The 16,375-nt window shown below is 57.2% G+C and overlaps 1 protein-coding gene across 1 annotated transcript; it reads right to left on the bottom strand.

Annotated features, from left to right (window-relative positions):
* Positions 1 to 844: 844 nt before the first annotated feature.
* WNT10A (Wnt family member 10A) lies at positions 845 to 13,767 on the bottom strand. Its single transcript, XM_004762789.3, has 4 exons — positions 13,226 to 13,767; positions 11,947 to 12,209; positions 4,653 to 5,032; positions 845 to 2,099 (listed from the first exon to the last, which is right to left on the bottom strand). Exons 1-4 carry the CDS (start codon positions 13,336 to 13,338, stop codon positions 1,602 to 1,604), a joined length of 1,254 nt encoding a protein of 417 aa, XP_004762846.1. The 5' UTR covers positions 13,339 to 13,767; the 3' UTR covers positions 845 to 1,601.
* Between the last annotated feature and the right edge of the window lie 2,608 nt (positions 13,768 to 16,375).

Below are 16,375 nucleotides of genomic sequence, written 5' to 3'. Positions count from 1 at the left end.
CCTCTTAAAAACCCAACTCCTTACATTGGCCCAGAGGGACCTGTGATGGGACTCTCGCCTGCTCTCTGAGCTCCTCTCCTGCTAACCTGCCTTTTGATTCCTTCATTCCCATCACACTGGCTTCTTTGCTGCTTCTCCCGAGGACATTTTCCTTACTACTAAACTCTTGTCTCTGCCTGAAAAGCCCGTGCCCTCAATCTGTGCACAGCTGTCCCCATTGTACTGGTCTCTGCATGAGCAAAACAACTCAGAGGCGCCTTCCCAGACCAATGTCTTTCTCTAAAGGGGCCATACTCCTACCTATGTATCTATCAATAAATGAATAGTTTAAAAAGATGCTGTGGGCTGTGTGTGTGTAGATACACACACATACACACACAAATGGAATATTATGCAGTGGTAACAAAGGAAGACAGCTTGGCATTCACAGTTACATGGACAGACCTTGAAAGTATTACACAGAGTGAAATAAACCAGACTGGGAAAGACAAATACCACAGAAGTTCACTCCCATGTGGCATCTAAAAAAAAAAAAAAAATGAATCAACAAACAAAAGTCAGAATGGAACTATAAATACAGAGAATGAGCTGATGGTTGCCTGAGGGAAAGGGGCTTGGGGGATGGACAAAATGGGTGAAGGGGAGTGGGAGAGGAAGGCTTCCAGTTATGGAATGAATTAGTCATAGGAACACAAGGCACAGCATAGGGAATACAGTCACTGGCATTGTAACAGCGTCCTATGGTGACAGATGGTAGCTTGTCTGTAGCGAGCACAGCTTAATGGATAGACTTGTCCAATCACTATTTTGTACATCTGCAACTAATGTAACATTGTGTGTCAACTGTACTCAAAAAGGTTTTTTAATGCAAACAAAAAATAAAGGGGCCCCACTCCCCACAAATCACTCTACATGAGCCCCAAGCTTTATTTTCTTCACCGCACAGAGCATCGTCTGAGATGACCTCGTTCATGTGTTTACTTGTTTATTGTCCCTCTCCCCCAACCAGGATGTAAACTCCAAAAGGACAGGTGCTGTGGCTCTCTTATTCACATCTGTATCCTCAGCACCCTTCGTCCCCTGCAGAGTGCCAGGCCACAAAAAAGTGCAAAATAAATATTTGTTAAATGAACATGAACGATGAGGAGAAGAGGCCCTTGGGGGAGGGCATCGGCGGCCTCTACAGAATCACTTCAGCTCAGTGACGTCCATTTTTTCTTTTCTAATCATCCGCCCCCTGCCCATCGGCTTCCATTCCCTCTCTCTCCAGGGGGAAGAGGTGAAGACAGGAAACGGGAAAGGCCCAGAGACTGCCCCATGACAATCGCCCTCACCCTGGGTGTGGGTTAATTCCCAGCCCAGAGGAGATGACTGAGCCTGGGGCAACGAGCATTGAGGCACACCGGGAGCCCACAGAAGTGAGGGGTGGCGTCCAGGCAGGTGGGGACTGCCTCCTGATTGCCGATCTGACCCTCAGAGCCTGGAGGTCCCTCTCCGATCAGAGGGTCCAAACTCCTCTCCCAGGAGTCTGGACGACGACGCTGTCCGGAGAGCCAATCTGGCAAGCGGCAGAGGGCCGGGCTCCGGCTGGGGCCCTCCGCTCACTTGCAGACGCTGACCCACTCGGTGATGCGGCACTCCTCGCAGACGACGAAGCAGCACCAGTGGAAGCGGCAGTGGCAGCGCTCGCTGCGCGTCTGGCGCAGGATGTTGTGGCCGCGGCCGCAGCACATGCTGCCACAGCCGTCAGGGCCCGCGCTGCTCTTGTTGCACAGGCGGCCCACGGTGCCCGCCGAGTCCAGGCGCGGCTCGCGCTCGCAGAAGTCGGGCGACTTCTCGAAGTAGACGAGGTCGGCGGGGCTGGCGCGGCGCCGCGACCCCGGGACGCCCGGGGCGGGCGAGGGGGCCCCCGCGGGGCCGGGCTCCAGCTGGCCGCCGTTGCGGTTGTGCGGCCGGATGAGCGTGGCGCGGTGGAAGCGGCTGCGCAGCAGCGCCCCCACGGCGCGGAACTCCGGCGTCACCTGCCAGCACGTCTTGAGCTGGCAGCTGCCCGACGTGCCGTGGCACTTGCACTTCCGCCGCATGTTCTCCATCACCGCCTGCGGAGGGAGGCACGGCGAGGGGTGACGCCCGCGGCCAGCCCCACGGCCCTCCTCCCAGCGCAGACACTGGCCTTCCAGAATCTCGGAGAATTCTGAAACTGACTCTCATCGAACACAGGCAAAAGCTGAGGCCCGAAACAGAACGGGGCGAGGGGGGCGGGGCGGGCGGAGGTGTGTGGGTGTGTGTAGGATTGTGGGCTGTGGGCCGCAGGGCTCCTGAGCCTGGCAGTCCCGAGAACAACTCCCGCCTGCTCTTCAGGACTGTTCTCCCATCCCTCCTCCCACCAGGCCAGGTCCTGGGGGAATTCCCTCCTTCCTCCCCTCCTCTCCTTTTCCAGCAGCTGCAGGGGGCCCTTGGGGCTGGAGGCTCTCGCTTCCTGAGGGGGGATCCCAGATCCTCAGGGAAATTCCCTCTCCTTCCACCCCTCAGGTGGGGGCCAGGAGCAGGGGTGGGTGCTGGCCCCAATATATCTCATACCCAAAGCTTCTGGCCTCTATCCAGGCATGAGTTGGGGCTGTGGAGAGTCTGAGAAAGCCCCTCTCAGCCTCTGGCCCTGCAGCCCTTCGCAGAGAGCCTACGGAGGGGACAGAAACTGGGGACACTCCTCTCTCCTCCATTATACTGGCTGGGGCTTATTCTGCCCAATGCTGAATGCCACGGTTCCTCCTAGGGGAGAGTGAGCATCAACAGGGGCCAAAGGCTCTACCTGCCTACAGAACGGGAAGAGTCCCAGAGAACCAGACCCCCCCCCCCGCAATGAAAATGAGGACAAGACCCCACACCTCCAAGGGAAGTAGTTACAGGAATACAGCCTACCCACTGCCTCTGCCCAGCTCTCAGCCTGCTCTAGAATCTCCTCCCAAAGAACCCCTTGCCATTATTATCCTCACTAGAGACACCAGAAGCAGTTGGCCACATCTTCTCCCCCCACCCCCAGATTCCATTCCAGAACACAACGTCTGGTGGGGAGAGCAATGATCTGGGGCCCTCCAACCTGGGCGGTTAAGGCCACAAAACAGAGACCATGCCTTCTGAGTCTTAAAAGGCCCCTCTGCTGGTAGGTGCAGCCTGTGGTGTCAGCACCATGGAGGAACCAGCCCAAGCCCCCCCACCCCACCCCCTACCAACAGCTCCAGAACGTTTGCTTCTCACAGGCAGCAGCCATTAATTAAGCAGTTTAACAAGGAGGGGGAGGTACTGTTGGTATGGGCTGGGATAGTATGGAAGCTTGGGAAAGAAGCTGGGTGAACAGGGCAGGGCTGGGTGGAAGCTGGATGTGACCTGAGGGTGTGTATGCCTCAGTTTACTTCACCTCTAAGTCAGGCTTGGAAGAGCTGAATCAGCTCCAAGTCTCTGAAAGGAAAAGGCAAATGGCCTGGGCTGAGAGGCCCGGAGAAAAGGGGATGCGAAGGGACAGATGCGAGCCAGAGCGAGGGGAAGGCAGAAACAAGGCCCGAAGGCAGGCCAGGCAGAGCCAGAGAGAAGGGATGGGGGCTGAGCAGCCAGGAAAGGAGGGTGCGGAGTTATGAGAGAGGACTAAGGGGGCATCTCAGTGGAGGCAGACGCAGAGTGCAGACAAGGCCACAGCTCAGTACAGGCAAGGCCGCAGCTCAGCTCGAGAGAGCACAGGCCTGGTGCTCAGCTGCCTGCAGACCAATCCTCCTTTCCCACTTCCTCCTAGGTTGCATGGCCTTGGGCAAGCTCCTCCATCTTTCTGTACCTCGGTTTCCGTATCTGAACACGAGGCTAATACTAGGACCCTCAGAGCTAGTTGTAAGGATTAAATAGGCTGCTAGGCACTAAGGTGCTCCAGGCAGTCCCTGACACATAGGAAGGACAAAATAAATGCAGGTGGTTATCCATTCCCTTCCCTAAATGCAGGAGATTATTCCTTTCCTTTCCTTTCTTCTTCTTCTTCTTCTTTTTTTTTTTCTTTAATGAATGATCTTTGAGTAGTATGAACATTCAAAGGAAGGGAGGTAAAGAAGAAAAGCAACCATGCAACCCCCACACATGGTGGCCCCCAGGCACCTCCCCTTGCAGGAATCCCTCATTCTGCACAGAAAGGCTGCAAGAGGTCAAAGATCACAGCATAGGATAGCACAGAATCATGGAACATTAGAGCTGGGCCAGGGCTGGGGGGGATGTAGGGAACTGGGTGATCCAGTTCAACTTTCTTGTTTTATAGGGGAGGTGACAGAGCGGCAGAGCAGGGCCAAGGCCCCCAAGGCCCTGATTGCAGTCCAGTGCCCCTTCCACCGCTCACTGCAAGGTAAGGAGAGGACCAGGCTGCCCAGCAGAGGGGGAAGCTGATCCAGGACAGGGCAGGTCTCATCCCTGCCTCCCCCACCTAGTCCAGTGCCTGGCACACAGTGGGCCTCCAATGCAGGTTTGAGGACTGGATTAGGCAGGGGGCAATGAGAAAGCTGCTGAGCTAGGTGGAGTGGCTGTGTTCCCTAGAGGAGAGGTCGGCCTGGGGTGGGGGAGGGGAGGAGCCCTAGGCAGAGGGGTCTGGAACAGGCCCCAGGCGGGGCGGGTGGGGCTCTCACCTGCCTCCCAACTCGGTTGTTGTGGAGCCTCATGCGTGCGTGGATATCTCTGTGAGGCTCCCGGGAGTCCAGAAAGTCCTTAGAGAAGCGCTCCCCGAAGCCCACGTCGGGGCTACAGCCGCCCCACTCCCAGGAGTCCTGCAGGCCCGGGCTGGCAGGGGGCAGAGCCGGGTGTTCCGGGACCCCGTGGCTCAGGCCCTTACCACGCTGGAGCGCGTCCAGCTGCAGGCGGTGCAGCTTCCGGCGGAAGGCCTCCTCGTCCCCGCGCCGGGAGGCGTCGCAGCCGCAAGCCCTCAGTTTACCCAGGGCACAGGCATTGGACACAGCGTGTACGACCCCGGCTGCGGCGATGGCGTAGGCGAAGGCGCTCTCTCGAAAGCCTGGGGGTGGAGATCCAGGAAACAGACTCTGGGGGGCTTCGATGTCTCAGATGTCTCATGCCTCCGCCCTCCCTGCCCGACCTTCTCACCATAAGAGGAGGAAACCGAGGCCCAGTGTTCGGGGAAGGTCTGGTACAGGGATACAGGCTCAAAGAGGGGCAGAAATCACCCCCTAGAAGTTTGGGGTGCAGAGTGGAGTGGGGAAGGCCTCCCCCAGAGCCCTCTTTTTGCTTGACACTCCATTCCTGGTTTCATTAACATCACCCTTAGCAAGCTCAGAGTCTGTGTCTACCTCTCTCCTGTTGGACAGAAAGTATCTGGTAAACGTTCTTTTGAAAATCAGGGACTGAATCTATTATCTCTCATGCTATATTTGCAATTTTAAAAATAAGCCTGCAGAAAGAAGACAAAGTTTAACCTAAAAAAAATATATATCATTCGTGACGGACTTCCAGGCCCCAGAGGATGCTAAAGATGCAGAAGGGCAAGTAAGAGGAAATGGTGTCCACCTAAAGCTCCCGGCCCCAAGTCTGCCTTCCTGGTGTCACTCGCTTCTGCCGACTACAGAACATTCTCTGATGGCCAAGTTCAAGAGCCAGAGAAAAGACCCCATGAGTTTTCCCTTTCCTTGTCCACAGGCATCCCAGAAAATCTGAGAAAAGGGGACCATTCCACCACCTATCCTGCAGTGGGTCTAGGTCAGCTGAAGGGGTTGTTTGAGGGATGCTGAAACACAGCCCAGTGCCCTGCACGTAGTGTTGAAAGTTGAGAGGAAAGGGTGAGCTAAGGCAGACACTTTCCTTGAGATGCTCAGGGGCACGGACACCCTGATGAACCACTCTCAGGGGCCCAGGACTGGTCTCCACTACTGTTCTCCTCGGTGTTTCCCAGTCTGACCCATCCTCTGGGAAGGCCCTGGTAGGTCTGGGCCTCCTTGGCAGGGGGAGGTCTACTTGCAGAAGATGCTCTGGCTCTGGGACCCACTTCTGGCTTATTCTGCATCTAGAAGGGACCAGCTAGCAGCATTTTCTGGTACAAGTCTCTGACCAACCTCTGAAATTGAGAGAGTGTGGGCAGTGGGACAAGAAGCCAGGAGCAATCAAGAGAACTCACCTGCGCCCAAGGCCAGACCCTAGCAGGAGAGCAGAGGCTTGCAGGAGACCAGAGATTCAGAGGAAAGAACTCTGAATCTTTCCACACTAGCATCGAAGACTGGAAGGACATGCTCTGGGAGTTCCCACAGACCTCAGAGAGCCAATAAGGACTGGACAGAGACCCTAGCCCAATCCCGCACCCTCCATGCTCACCCTCTGCATCACAGGGTCCTGTCCTCCTGTCCTTAGCTAGCCACTCACCCACCCTAAAAAACAAGATGTGTAGTCGTTGGAAGTATGAACTCTGGAGGCAAACTGTCTGTGTTCAAATCTTAGCTCTTCCATTTATTAGCTGTTAATAGCTACATGACCTTGGCCAAGTGACTTGACCTCTGTGCCTCAGTTTTCTCATCTGTAAAACAAGACTGTTACGAACTGCTTCATTGTTGTCCCAAGAATTAGTAAATTTCAAGTACTTAGAAGAGTATGTTACTCATAGTGAGTACTGCAGAAACATTAGCTGTTTTTGAGAAGTTCTTCATGCTGTCTCATTCCACTCACAACAGCTGTAGTTCCAGGCCATTGGTTCTTGTTTCCCCAATCAGGGACAGAGCCCAGCGGCTCATGACCTACTTTAGGATCAATCACATGGGCCACCAGAAGCCCAAGAAGCAGGCCATCCCTGTCCATCTTCTCTCTCCATCATCTCAGGACCTTTTCTGTAAGGAGCCCAGCTATGAGCAGACAGGAGGAGATGAGGATTGGCCTGAAGCCTTTTAAGGGGATGTTGGGAATTGGTGGGAGCTGGAGAGGAGTAGACACTGACATGGGAGGTGGGGCCCAAGGGAAAGTGCTTACCCACTGCCTTTCAGCTGTGGAACTCTCAGCATTTCCCCTATTGCTAGGGAGCTCATCAGCTCACTGCAAGGCCAAATGGCAATACTCAGATCTCCAGAAGCAGCTTGGGCCTCAGGAACCATCCCCCGCTTCAACACACACAGTGCAAAAGGGAGATAGATGCCCAAGGTCACAGGGGTTAGGTAGCCCACCAGCCCCAGCTCTCTCAGCTCCCAGGCCTGGTAACTTTCTGCTAAAGGACACTTGGCTCTAGGGAAGACATCCTCCTGAGTAAGAAACCCAAGTGTCCCTGGTCCCAATTCCTATGGCCCTATCTATGCATGCTACTAAGAAAGGGCAAGAGGCTGGTCCAAGGGGACATGCTGGGCCAATCACCATCTTCCGGGCTTTGTGACATTCAGAAGCAGGTCCAGAGAAGTCTGGAAAAATGTAGTTCACAATCTACAAAGAACACCCCTACCTAACCCAGGTAGCCAAAGACACCACGCCATGGCCTCTGGCAGCTGTCACAGCCACGTGCAGGGGCAGCCAGGCAGGGCCCTTGTGACCACCCTCTGCTGCAAGCATCCAGGATTCAGAGACATCCAGCCTCCTAGGTCTGCCCCCAGCTCCCACTCAGGGCCCCAGTTTCGGTCCTGGCCCTGACTGTCTGGGGCAGACACAGGCACTGTGCCATCTGGCCAGCTGGAGGGGGAGAGGGGTGGGGCCAGGGCCAGCTGGGCTGCCTGAAGCATGGAGGGAGGTGGGGGCTTGTTAAGATGCACAATTAGCTGTCCTGCCTTTGATCTGGGACAGGGACTGCCAGCATCTAAGTGGAGTCAGCTGCTGCTCCAGGATGGGGCTGGGGGAGGAGGATGGGAGGGCAGGGGAGCATGGATGAGAGAGGGTTCAGGAGCCAGTGGGAACTAGGAGGGATCAGAGACGCTTGAGCCCCGCCTATTTGAGTCAAAGAGGGAGGGAAGGGGAGAGATCTGGTCTCCATCCCCTCCATGCAAATCATCTGTGCATTGCTCCTGTGCCTGCGCTGAGAGAGAAAGAGGGAGAGAGGGTTGTGTGCATGTGGGAACACTTAGGGGTGACACTGAATGTGGCTACACGTTTGCACAAACAAAGGTAGGTGTGTGTGTGTGTGTGTGTGTGTGTTTATACGTGTCAGTTTCATTGCCTGGTAGCTCAGGGAGGCAGTGGTTGAGGGCAGTCTTTAAAGTCAGCTGGCCCACATTTGAGTCCTGGCTCCATAGTTCCCTTAGAAGCTGTGTAACTAATGGCAAGTTACCTAACCTCTCATTGCTTCATTTGTAAAATGAGGATACTAATAGCACCCATTGCATGGGAACTGTTTGAGGATCTTAAAGTACAGAAAAAGTGCTTCAGAACACTGCCAGACAGGGGCGCCTTCGTGGCTCAGTGGGTTAAGACTGTGCCTTCCATTCAGGTCATGATCCCAGAGTCCTGGGATCAAGCCCTACACCAGGCTCTCTGCTCAGTGGGGAGCCTACCTCTCCTCCCCTTCTGCCTGCCTCTCTGCCTATTTGTGATCTCTGTCTGCCAAATAAATAAATAAAATCTTTAAAAAAAACAAAGACAAAAACAAAACAGTGTCAGACAAACAGCAAGTACTTAATATGTATTAGCTAACTTATTGGGAGCTATTAGAATAATGGAACATTAGGTGATCCTGGTATATGATTGCCCAAGCCTCTGTCTCCCTATCTGCTTGTACCAGTAACCCCAAGCCTGCAGGCCTAGGCATAGAACCAAGCCTCCTCAAGGATGGCCGTAAAAGGGAGGTGGGAGAAGAAAAAGCCAGGGCTTTGGAGAGCAGACCCTGAACTCCCAAACTGGGCTTCCATTGGGCTGAGAGCCTGGCTGGCTGCTGGGCCTCATGCCCCCTCTTTCCATCCATTCTAGATGGGTCTGGGCCTTGGAAGAGGGCAAGACTAACCTGTGTGGGTGTTCCTAGGGCCTGCTGCTGGAATCTCCTACACTTGCCTCCACCAGCCTCTCCCTGGCCCCTCACCCCCTCTTTCCACTCCATTGTCCCCTGTATTGAGTGACAGATGAATAGGTGTTCTAGTACACACGATGAGGGGCTTCCCTCCAGATGTATTGCCCAGCAGATTCCAATGGTCTGGATCCTCAAAACAAAAACCTGGGGATATCAGTGCCCTGGACCTTAGGTCAGAGCCACCCCTGGGTCGGGGACCTTCCCACAGCTTTTTTTGGATTCTAGCCCCCGAGAGGCCTCTCTCCCTGTCCCTACCCACCCAGGTTCTAGCACCCTGTCATGCCCTCTCCTGGACTGGGTAAAGCCCTGTTATATGCCCTGCCTTCCCAAGTATGTCCACTCTAGATGTTCAAGCACCTTTTCCTCCTACACTGGAACCTCATCCCTTTACCCAATCCATTTCTGGGGACATGCCAGGACAATCAGATGCAGTAACAGCATTAAGGTGGAAGTCCCAAGGGACCACCTCTTCCTAGCAGTCTCTGAACTCTAGATATAGCAGAACGAACCTTTAAGAGAACCCCACTGGCAATCTGGGTTGGAAGAGGGGTCAGTGCCCCGTCTTCCACTTGGGGGAAACAGGTCACCTGACCCAACATGGGACAATTCACAATTTGAAAAGAACACTGGGGGAAGGACCCAGCACAGGGATTGGCTGCCACCAAGAATGGTCCCACAGAAGTCAAATTTAGCCAGTCTTTGTGGTGATGGGCAGGGGATATAACCCCACAGGAGGATGAAGGATGAATCCAGATACAGAGTGAGGGAAGGGTTGTAATGGTGGCCGGCGGCAGGAGAAAGTGGCAATTTTTTCCAGAAGCCCAGAGTCCCCAGCGAGGAGGGAGAGGTAGAAAATAGGGTGTCGCAATGCGGGAGCAGAAGCCACCTAGTAGGACAGTGTTTCAAGGCCGAAGGAAGGAGCCCAGCCCCACTGCCAGAGCCCAGGAGCCGCTGTCCCGCCCCTTCTCCCCGCACTGCGCACCGCCCCGCTCCGGCTAGCCCCGGCAAGTCTCCCCCTCCACCCCTAACCTACCCCCTACCCGTCCCCCCAGCTCACCTCCCGCGTATTAAACTGCAGGTGAACCCGGGAGCGCCTGGCGCCGCGCCAAGCCCGCGCGCTTCCACCGCTCCGAACTCACCCCTGGCCTTCAAAGACCCCACGTCCTCTACCGAGCCCCACAGACCTCTCGCGGCCGAAGTAATCAAGACGCTTGGGCTCACTCTATCTAGAGGGAACAGGAGGCCCAGAGGGCAAGAGGGGACACCGAGGCCGGCAAGAGGGATGAAGAGCTTGCCTTGCCTTGCCTTGCCTCACCAGAAGCGGCTGGGGTGAGAACCTCAGCGCCTGTCCAACGCCCCCCGCCCACGCGAGCAGAACCCAAATCAAGGACTGGGTGGGGGGGTTCCTCATTGCGTGGGCCCGAGGGCTGGAGGGAACACGGGGCGTCGGGGAACTCACGGGTCACCTAGAAACCCGGAGTAGGAGCTGCCGCTCGGCGGCCGGGGAGAGCTCCCGCCCGGCCAGGGCAGGACAGAGGCACAGGCCTGTACCGTGACGTGGGCGAGCGCGGGCGGCTGGGGCTGGGCGCTAGGCCCGGGTCCCCCCGTAGCCGCCGTCTGCCGGTTCTGCGGGGCTCGGGTGCAGCGGGGCGCGCGGGCGGGGCGGGGAGCGCGGGGCAGGGGCGGCGGGGGTGGGGATGGGGGTGGGGGGAGCCCCTTGGAGAGCCGCGCGGCTAGGGCCGGGAGCCGTCTGCCGCGGCCCCGCGAGGATTAGTTCGCGGCTGCATGCCGCCACACGCGTCGGGCTGGGCTCGGCCGGGTAGAAACAGCGCCCCGGGCGCGCGGGGGAGGGAGTGGGGAGGGCGCGCGGGGGCGGGGCGGGCGGCCTGGAGCTGGGCTGGGGGAGGCTGCGTTGGCCCCGGACTTGCTCCCTGGGGGCCCCTGGGGATGCAAGGAGGGGTCCTAGTGAAAAGGGGATTGTCCCCAGCTGGCCGAGTTCTTTTTGAAATTAGGGTACCTCGGAGTCTGACTCCTCCAGAAGCCTCTGGGCCCCAAGGCCACAGGGTATAGGGGTACCCCTCTTCCTCCACTGTCAACTGAGAATTGGACAAGTCCCAAGGAGCCAGGTCCCCACACTGTCCCACTCAGGTAGCTGAGAGGCAAAGATAGATACACCCCCCATCTTCCCCAAAAGATCTGAGTCAAGACCTAAGGTACTAAGGCAGGAGGTGGGTGTGAGCAGAAACTATCTCCAGCCCAAGCTCCTCTAGAGGTTGTCACGATAGACCCTGGGTCACCCAGAAGTCCCAGGGGAGGACAGGGAGTGGGCTGGGGCTTCTATGGGCTGTGAGGGGAAGAGGGGTTGGCAGAGCTGTCAGGCCTGCTGGGCGGGAGGCATGCACACACCCAGAGCCTCTGATTCAGAGAAGGTTCTCGGGGGCGGCGAGAATGACACAGAGGCTGGTGGTGTACCCTGCCTGCCGGGAAGAGCTTTTGCAGAAGTACAGACATTTTACCTGCCCGGGCTTCCCTCACCCACACCTTTCGGGAAAAATCCTTCCTGCTGGCTCTGGGCACCTTATCCCAGGCTCTCCAACCTAAATGCTGTTTACTAGGGAGAGGGAGGATTGAGAAAGGTGACAAATGTGGATCTTTCCTGAGCCTGAGATATACAGTGTCAATGACAGGGCAGGCTAAACCAGGAGTCAGTTCTCAGGCATGGAACCCGCTACCCTCAGCCCAAGCAGCTCAGGCTGGAGACACATCTGCCCCGTTTGTCTGGCCCCCGGTAGACCAGCCAAGACCAGATAGGAGCAGTCTGGCTGGTAGATGGGCACCTGGGGGGGGGGGCTAGTTGCCAGCTTGAGGGAGTGTGTTGGGGGTAGTTGGCTTTCCTGATGAAGGTGCTGGATGGGTACGCAGAAGGGCAAGGGGAGTGGGGAGGGGGCAGCTACCTCGGCTGAAGATGGGGCTTTCATAGGGGATCTTGTTTCGAGTCTCCAGACTAGAGCAATTCCAGCGCTGGTCCCGGAACTGGTGCTGGCACTCGTGGATGGCGATCTGGATGCCCTGGATGGCCGAGGCGGCCACATCGGGGTGACGCACACACACTTCCATCTGCCTCCTGCTCAGGCCTGGCAATGTCAGGCACACCGTGTTGGCATTGAGCACAGGCTCCGGGGGGAGGCGGAGGCCCAGAATGTCGTTGGGTGCAGACCTGCAGGAAGTGAGGAGTGGGTGTGGGTGAGCGTTTGGGGGAGCTAAGAGGGCCCCACTTAGCAATCCACACTCTGTCCCAAAGGCCAGAGTCCCCCTGTTCCAACCTCTGCTTCTAAAGGTTAGGCTTACAGGTAGAGTCCTAAAGCCTTCTCCTGTCCTTGGTCCTCTTATCATCATTGCCTCCAACGCCACTTGCCCAGCTGCACACCTACACAAGTTAACGTGTAAATGCACACACATCCAAAATGCGCACATATTTCATAAGGACCTGCTGAGGCCCTGATGCTCACGTCCGTAGCATTCCCCAGGACACCACTCCCAATGCCTGTTTCAGACCGTCCCAATCACACTGACACATTTCTCACACATTGAGGGGGCCACACAGACCCAAGAACACTTACACACATGCACACTGCAGACAGAGCGATACATGCGCACACACAGACCCAAGAATGAACACAGGAACATCTTAACATGTATCTGATCTGTAAACTCTCAGTCGCACACATGTGCACACACAGACTGCTGTTTACAACTTAACCCCCAGGGTTCACAAAATCACACACACACACACTGAGAACCCTTCTGACTGCAGCTGTCTCAGTGACCCCACCTGAACTACTCCCTTCCAGCACCCCCCACCCCCAGTGCCCCTGCCAGGGGAGTCATCTCTGAGGTGGAGCAAGGCAGTTTGAGCTCTTTCCTGGGGGTGGGGACGCATTCCCCCAGCCTGGGGCGGACTCCAGGTTGGCACTTTCCCCCTCACACATACACCCGGTCTGCTAGTAGCCTTCACTTTCCTGGGTACAGCCTTGTCTCCGTGGACTGCCCGGATTCTGTCACCAGTTCAGCCCCCACCTATGAGGGCAGTGTCTTTCATTGGGCACCAGCACTTTCCTGCGACACAGTCCCTCCCTCCTTCCAGGGTCCCCTGCCCCAGCGGGAGCGCCAGAGGCCCCCCGCGGCTGGGGGTCGCAGCTCTCCAGGAGGGCGGGGCGGAAGGTGAGGGCTCACCTGGGCACGGCGGTAGCCAGCAGCAGTAGGAAGAAGAAGAGCGCGCAGAGCGCGGGCCGCGGCTGGGGCCGAGGTCGGAGCCGCGGCCAGGGGCAAGGGTGGGTGCTGCCCATGGCGCGCGGGCCGTCACGGGCCAGGAGTGGGGGGCTCACAGCCCGGCGGGACCGGCGAGCCAGGGGCGACGGCGCATGATCCGCAGGGGTCGGGGCGGCTGCGACACAGAGCTCCGACTCGGGTCACGGCTCCGGGAGCAGACGGCGCCCGCCTCCCCGCTCCATGGGGCAGCGCCCCCGGGCACCGCCCTCGGGGTGGGGGGGGGGCGGGCGGGCGCACCGGGCACCTCCTGGCACAGGGGTCCAGGGAATTTCCCAAGGCCCCCCTGCGACAACTCCTGGTGCCTCTCGAGGGTAAGGAGGGGGCCGGAGGTGCTGCGGGCTGGGGACGAGAGGTTGGGGTGCCGGGGAGCCCCCCAGAGCAGCGCCTCAAGCCTGCGTGCTTCCGAGGGCGTGCGAGGCGGGCGGGGGTGGGGTGGGGTGGGGTGTGGGGGGGCGGCGCTGTCTGTGCCCGGCCCCACCGCCCAGAGAGTGAGTGACTGTCCCGGATCAGGGATCTCTGCCGCCTCCCCTTTCCTCCCCCCCCACCCCCCCCCCCCGCCCATGTGTCTCAGGGCTCTACCCCAGGTGACGTCACGACGGGGGAGTGTGTACCGGTCGTGAGGCCACCGCGACCGCTCAGGACTCGGGGTGGAAGCGGCGGTGCGGAGGGCAGAGGAAGGAGAAGTGTTGGGGGTCCGTGCGCGCGCGTGCACGTGGAGGTGCCAGTGCCAGGGGCGCGCTGGTTTGTGTAAGAAGCTGTGTGTTACTGCGAGGCCTATGTGTCTGGCGGAGACAGAGCTGCCCGGGAGGTGTCCTCTCAATATACACACCTGCAGGGGCTGGAGGGGAGGGGCTGGCCCCCCTGCTTGCCTCTCCCACCTCAGGAGGGACTTCCCGGGCTTGGCTGGTGTGGCAGGTGTGGGGGGTCCCGTGAAGAGGTTTGACAGCCTCTGGATTTTGCTTTTCTTCCTTTTGTGACTTTAAACAGGTGCCTCAGGCTCACTGACCCACCCTCTGCCCCTTTGTGAAAGGAAGTTATAGAAGCCCACCTCACCTAGTCATCTAGTTGGTGAGCCAATGAAAGTAAATGCTTGTTTGGGAGCAGAGCTCCCTGGGGTGACAGGCCCTGGGAGAGGGATTAGTGAGCTCTTTAATCCTCAAAGTGTGCTTTGGGGGTCATCTTATTTTGTCCCCTTTGATTTCAAAAGAAAATAATGAGGGGCACCTGGGTGGCTCAGTGGGTTAAGCCTCTGCCTTCAGCTCAGGTCATGATCTCAGGGTCCTGGGATCCAGCCCCCCATTGGGCTCTCTGCTTAGCGAGGAGCCTGCGTCCCTCTGCCTCTCTGCCTACTTGTGATCTCTCTCTCTGTGTGTCAAATAAATAAATAAAATCTTTAAAAAAAAAAAAAAAGAAGAAGAAGAAGAAAAGAATGAGGTTCAGAGAGGGCCATGAATTACTCAAGGTCACACAGCAAATTAGTCCAAGAGCTGGAATTGAGCCCAGTTCCCTTGACCCTGCACATAGTAGCAGTGGCCCCAACACTGAGTGTTGTTTGCCCCGGGCCTTCCTGCAGATGCTCCGGCTCTTGACTGGCCCCGGTACTTGTACTTGGTTCTCTGGGAGCTACCCCAACCCAGGCTCCTGGCTCAGGCCCACTCCTCTTTGGGATTTTCCTCTTGCCCTCCCACCCCAGCTGAACACTGAGCTCATCTCAGTATGGAGTGAGTATAGGAGACCCAGGCAAGGGCCTGAGAAATCAGAAGGTTGGAGGCAGAGGCTCCAGCTTCTGCTTCTGGTTCCAACCTGGACCCTGATAGGGAATCCTACTCTCACTGTGGCCTTAGCCTCCTCCTCTGTAAAATGGGTGTAAGGCTTCCAGTCTATATACACACCTCCCTCCCAACCTCATTGTCCTCTCCTGGTTTAAGGACAAACTCTGGGCTCTGAGACAAAAGGGGCCCATTCCTGGAATTGCCCATCCCTGGGGAATTGGAAAGGGGTGGGGCCTTCCCTGTCCCCAGACTGTCAGGTGGTAGGGGCAGCCTGAGCACCAGCAGGCTGATGGCATCCTCCCACCCCCCTTTTCCCCCCATCTCTGCCGGCAGCCACCGCAGCTGTCAGGAATTAAGAGCTTGAGGCTGCTGGGGGTGGGGGTGGGGCGATGGGGGGGGGAGCAGTCTGGCTGGACAGCAGGAAAACAGCCGGGGGCAGGAAGCAGTCTGCGTCAGCCAGAGCCTTTTTTGACCTCAGCCGCCCCCTGCCCTCCCCACTCTTCCTTCGCCATGCTGCAGGGACAAGGACAGCTTGGGTCTGGAGTTTGGGAAGAGTATGCGGCAGGTACAGCAGGACCAGACTCAGTACAGGAAGGAGGCAGTGAGTCTGGGCTGGGAGAGGGCTCCACAGGGACAAGCCAGCCTGGGAGTCATGTACCCATTGGCTGTTGGGGAAACTGAGGTGCAGAAAGGATTAGGAAGAGGCCGAAGGTGGGACAGGGAATGCATTCATGACCTCCTTACTCCCTGGGTAGAGCTCACACCAGTCTTCCATGCTTGATGCATCCTATGTACCCCCTGGGATAGGCCGTTGTGCGGAATACTGATTCTGGGTCCCAGGCAGCAGAATCAGCCTGCCCAGGGGCAAGGCCTAGATTATCTCAAGTGATTTTCATGAGGACCAAATTTCGGGAATTCTACTGAGCTGCTTGAGAGGCCATTTTTTCCCCCTTTGACCTGCTTTTGCCTACGGAAGGTCTCTCTGTCCCCCACCCCCTACAGTTCATGAAATATAGAGGTGTAAAAGAGAGGGAGAAGATCCTTTCTTTGGAAAACCCCAGGAAGCAAATAATGACTCTCAAGTCTCGTTTGCACTTGGGCATAGTTCTAGCCTGATGTTATGAGGGTCTAAATGTGCCCAAGCCTGGGGCATTTCTCAGGACAAGAAGAGGCATATGTAGGCACAGGACCTTGGCATATGCAGAGATGAGGTCCAGAAAGAGGGTCTACAACTGGAGCCCGAATCCCAAATGACCCCCCGCCAGTGGGCAAGCCCCTATCA

This window comes from Mustela putorius, unplaced genomic scaffold (assembly GCF_011764305.1).
Source record: "Mustela putorius furo isolate JIRA1106 unplaced genomic scaffold, ASM1176430v1.1 tig00000275_pilon_pilon_pilon, whole genome shotgun sequence".
In the NCBI taxonomy this organism is placed as follows: Eukaryota; Metazoa; Chordata; class Mammalia; order Carnivora; family Mustelidae; genus Mustela; species Mustela putorius.
Note: the sequence above shows the minus strand (reverse complement) of the source record. Positions and strands in the feature narration are given on the sequence as shown.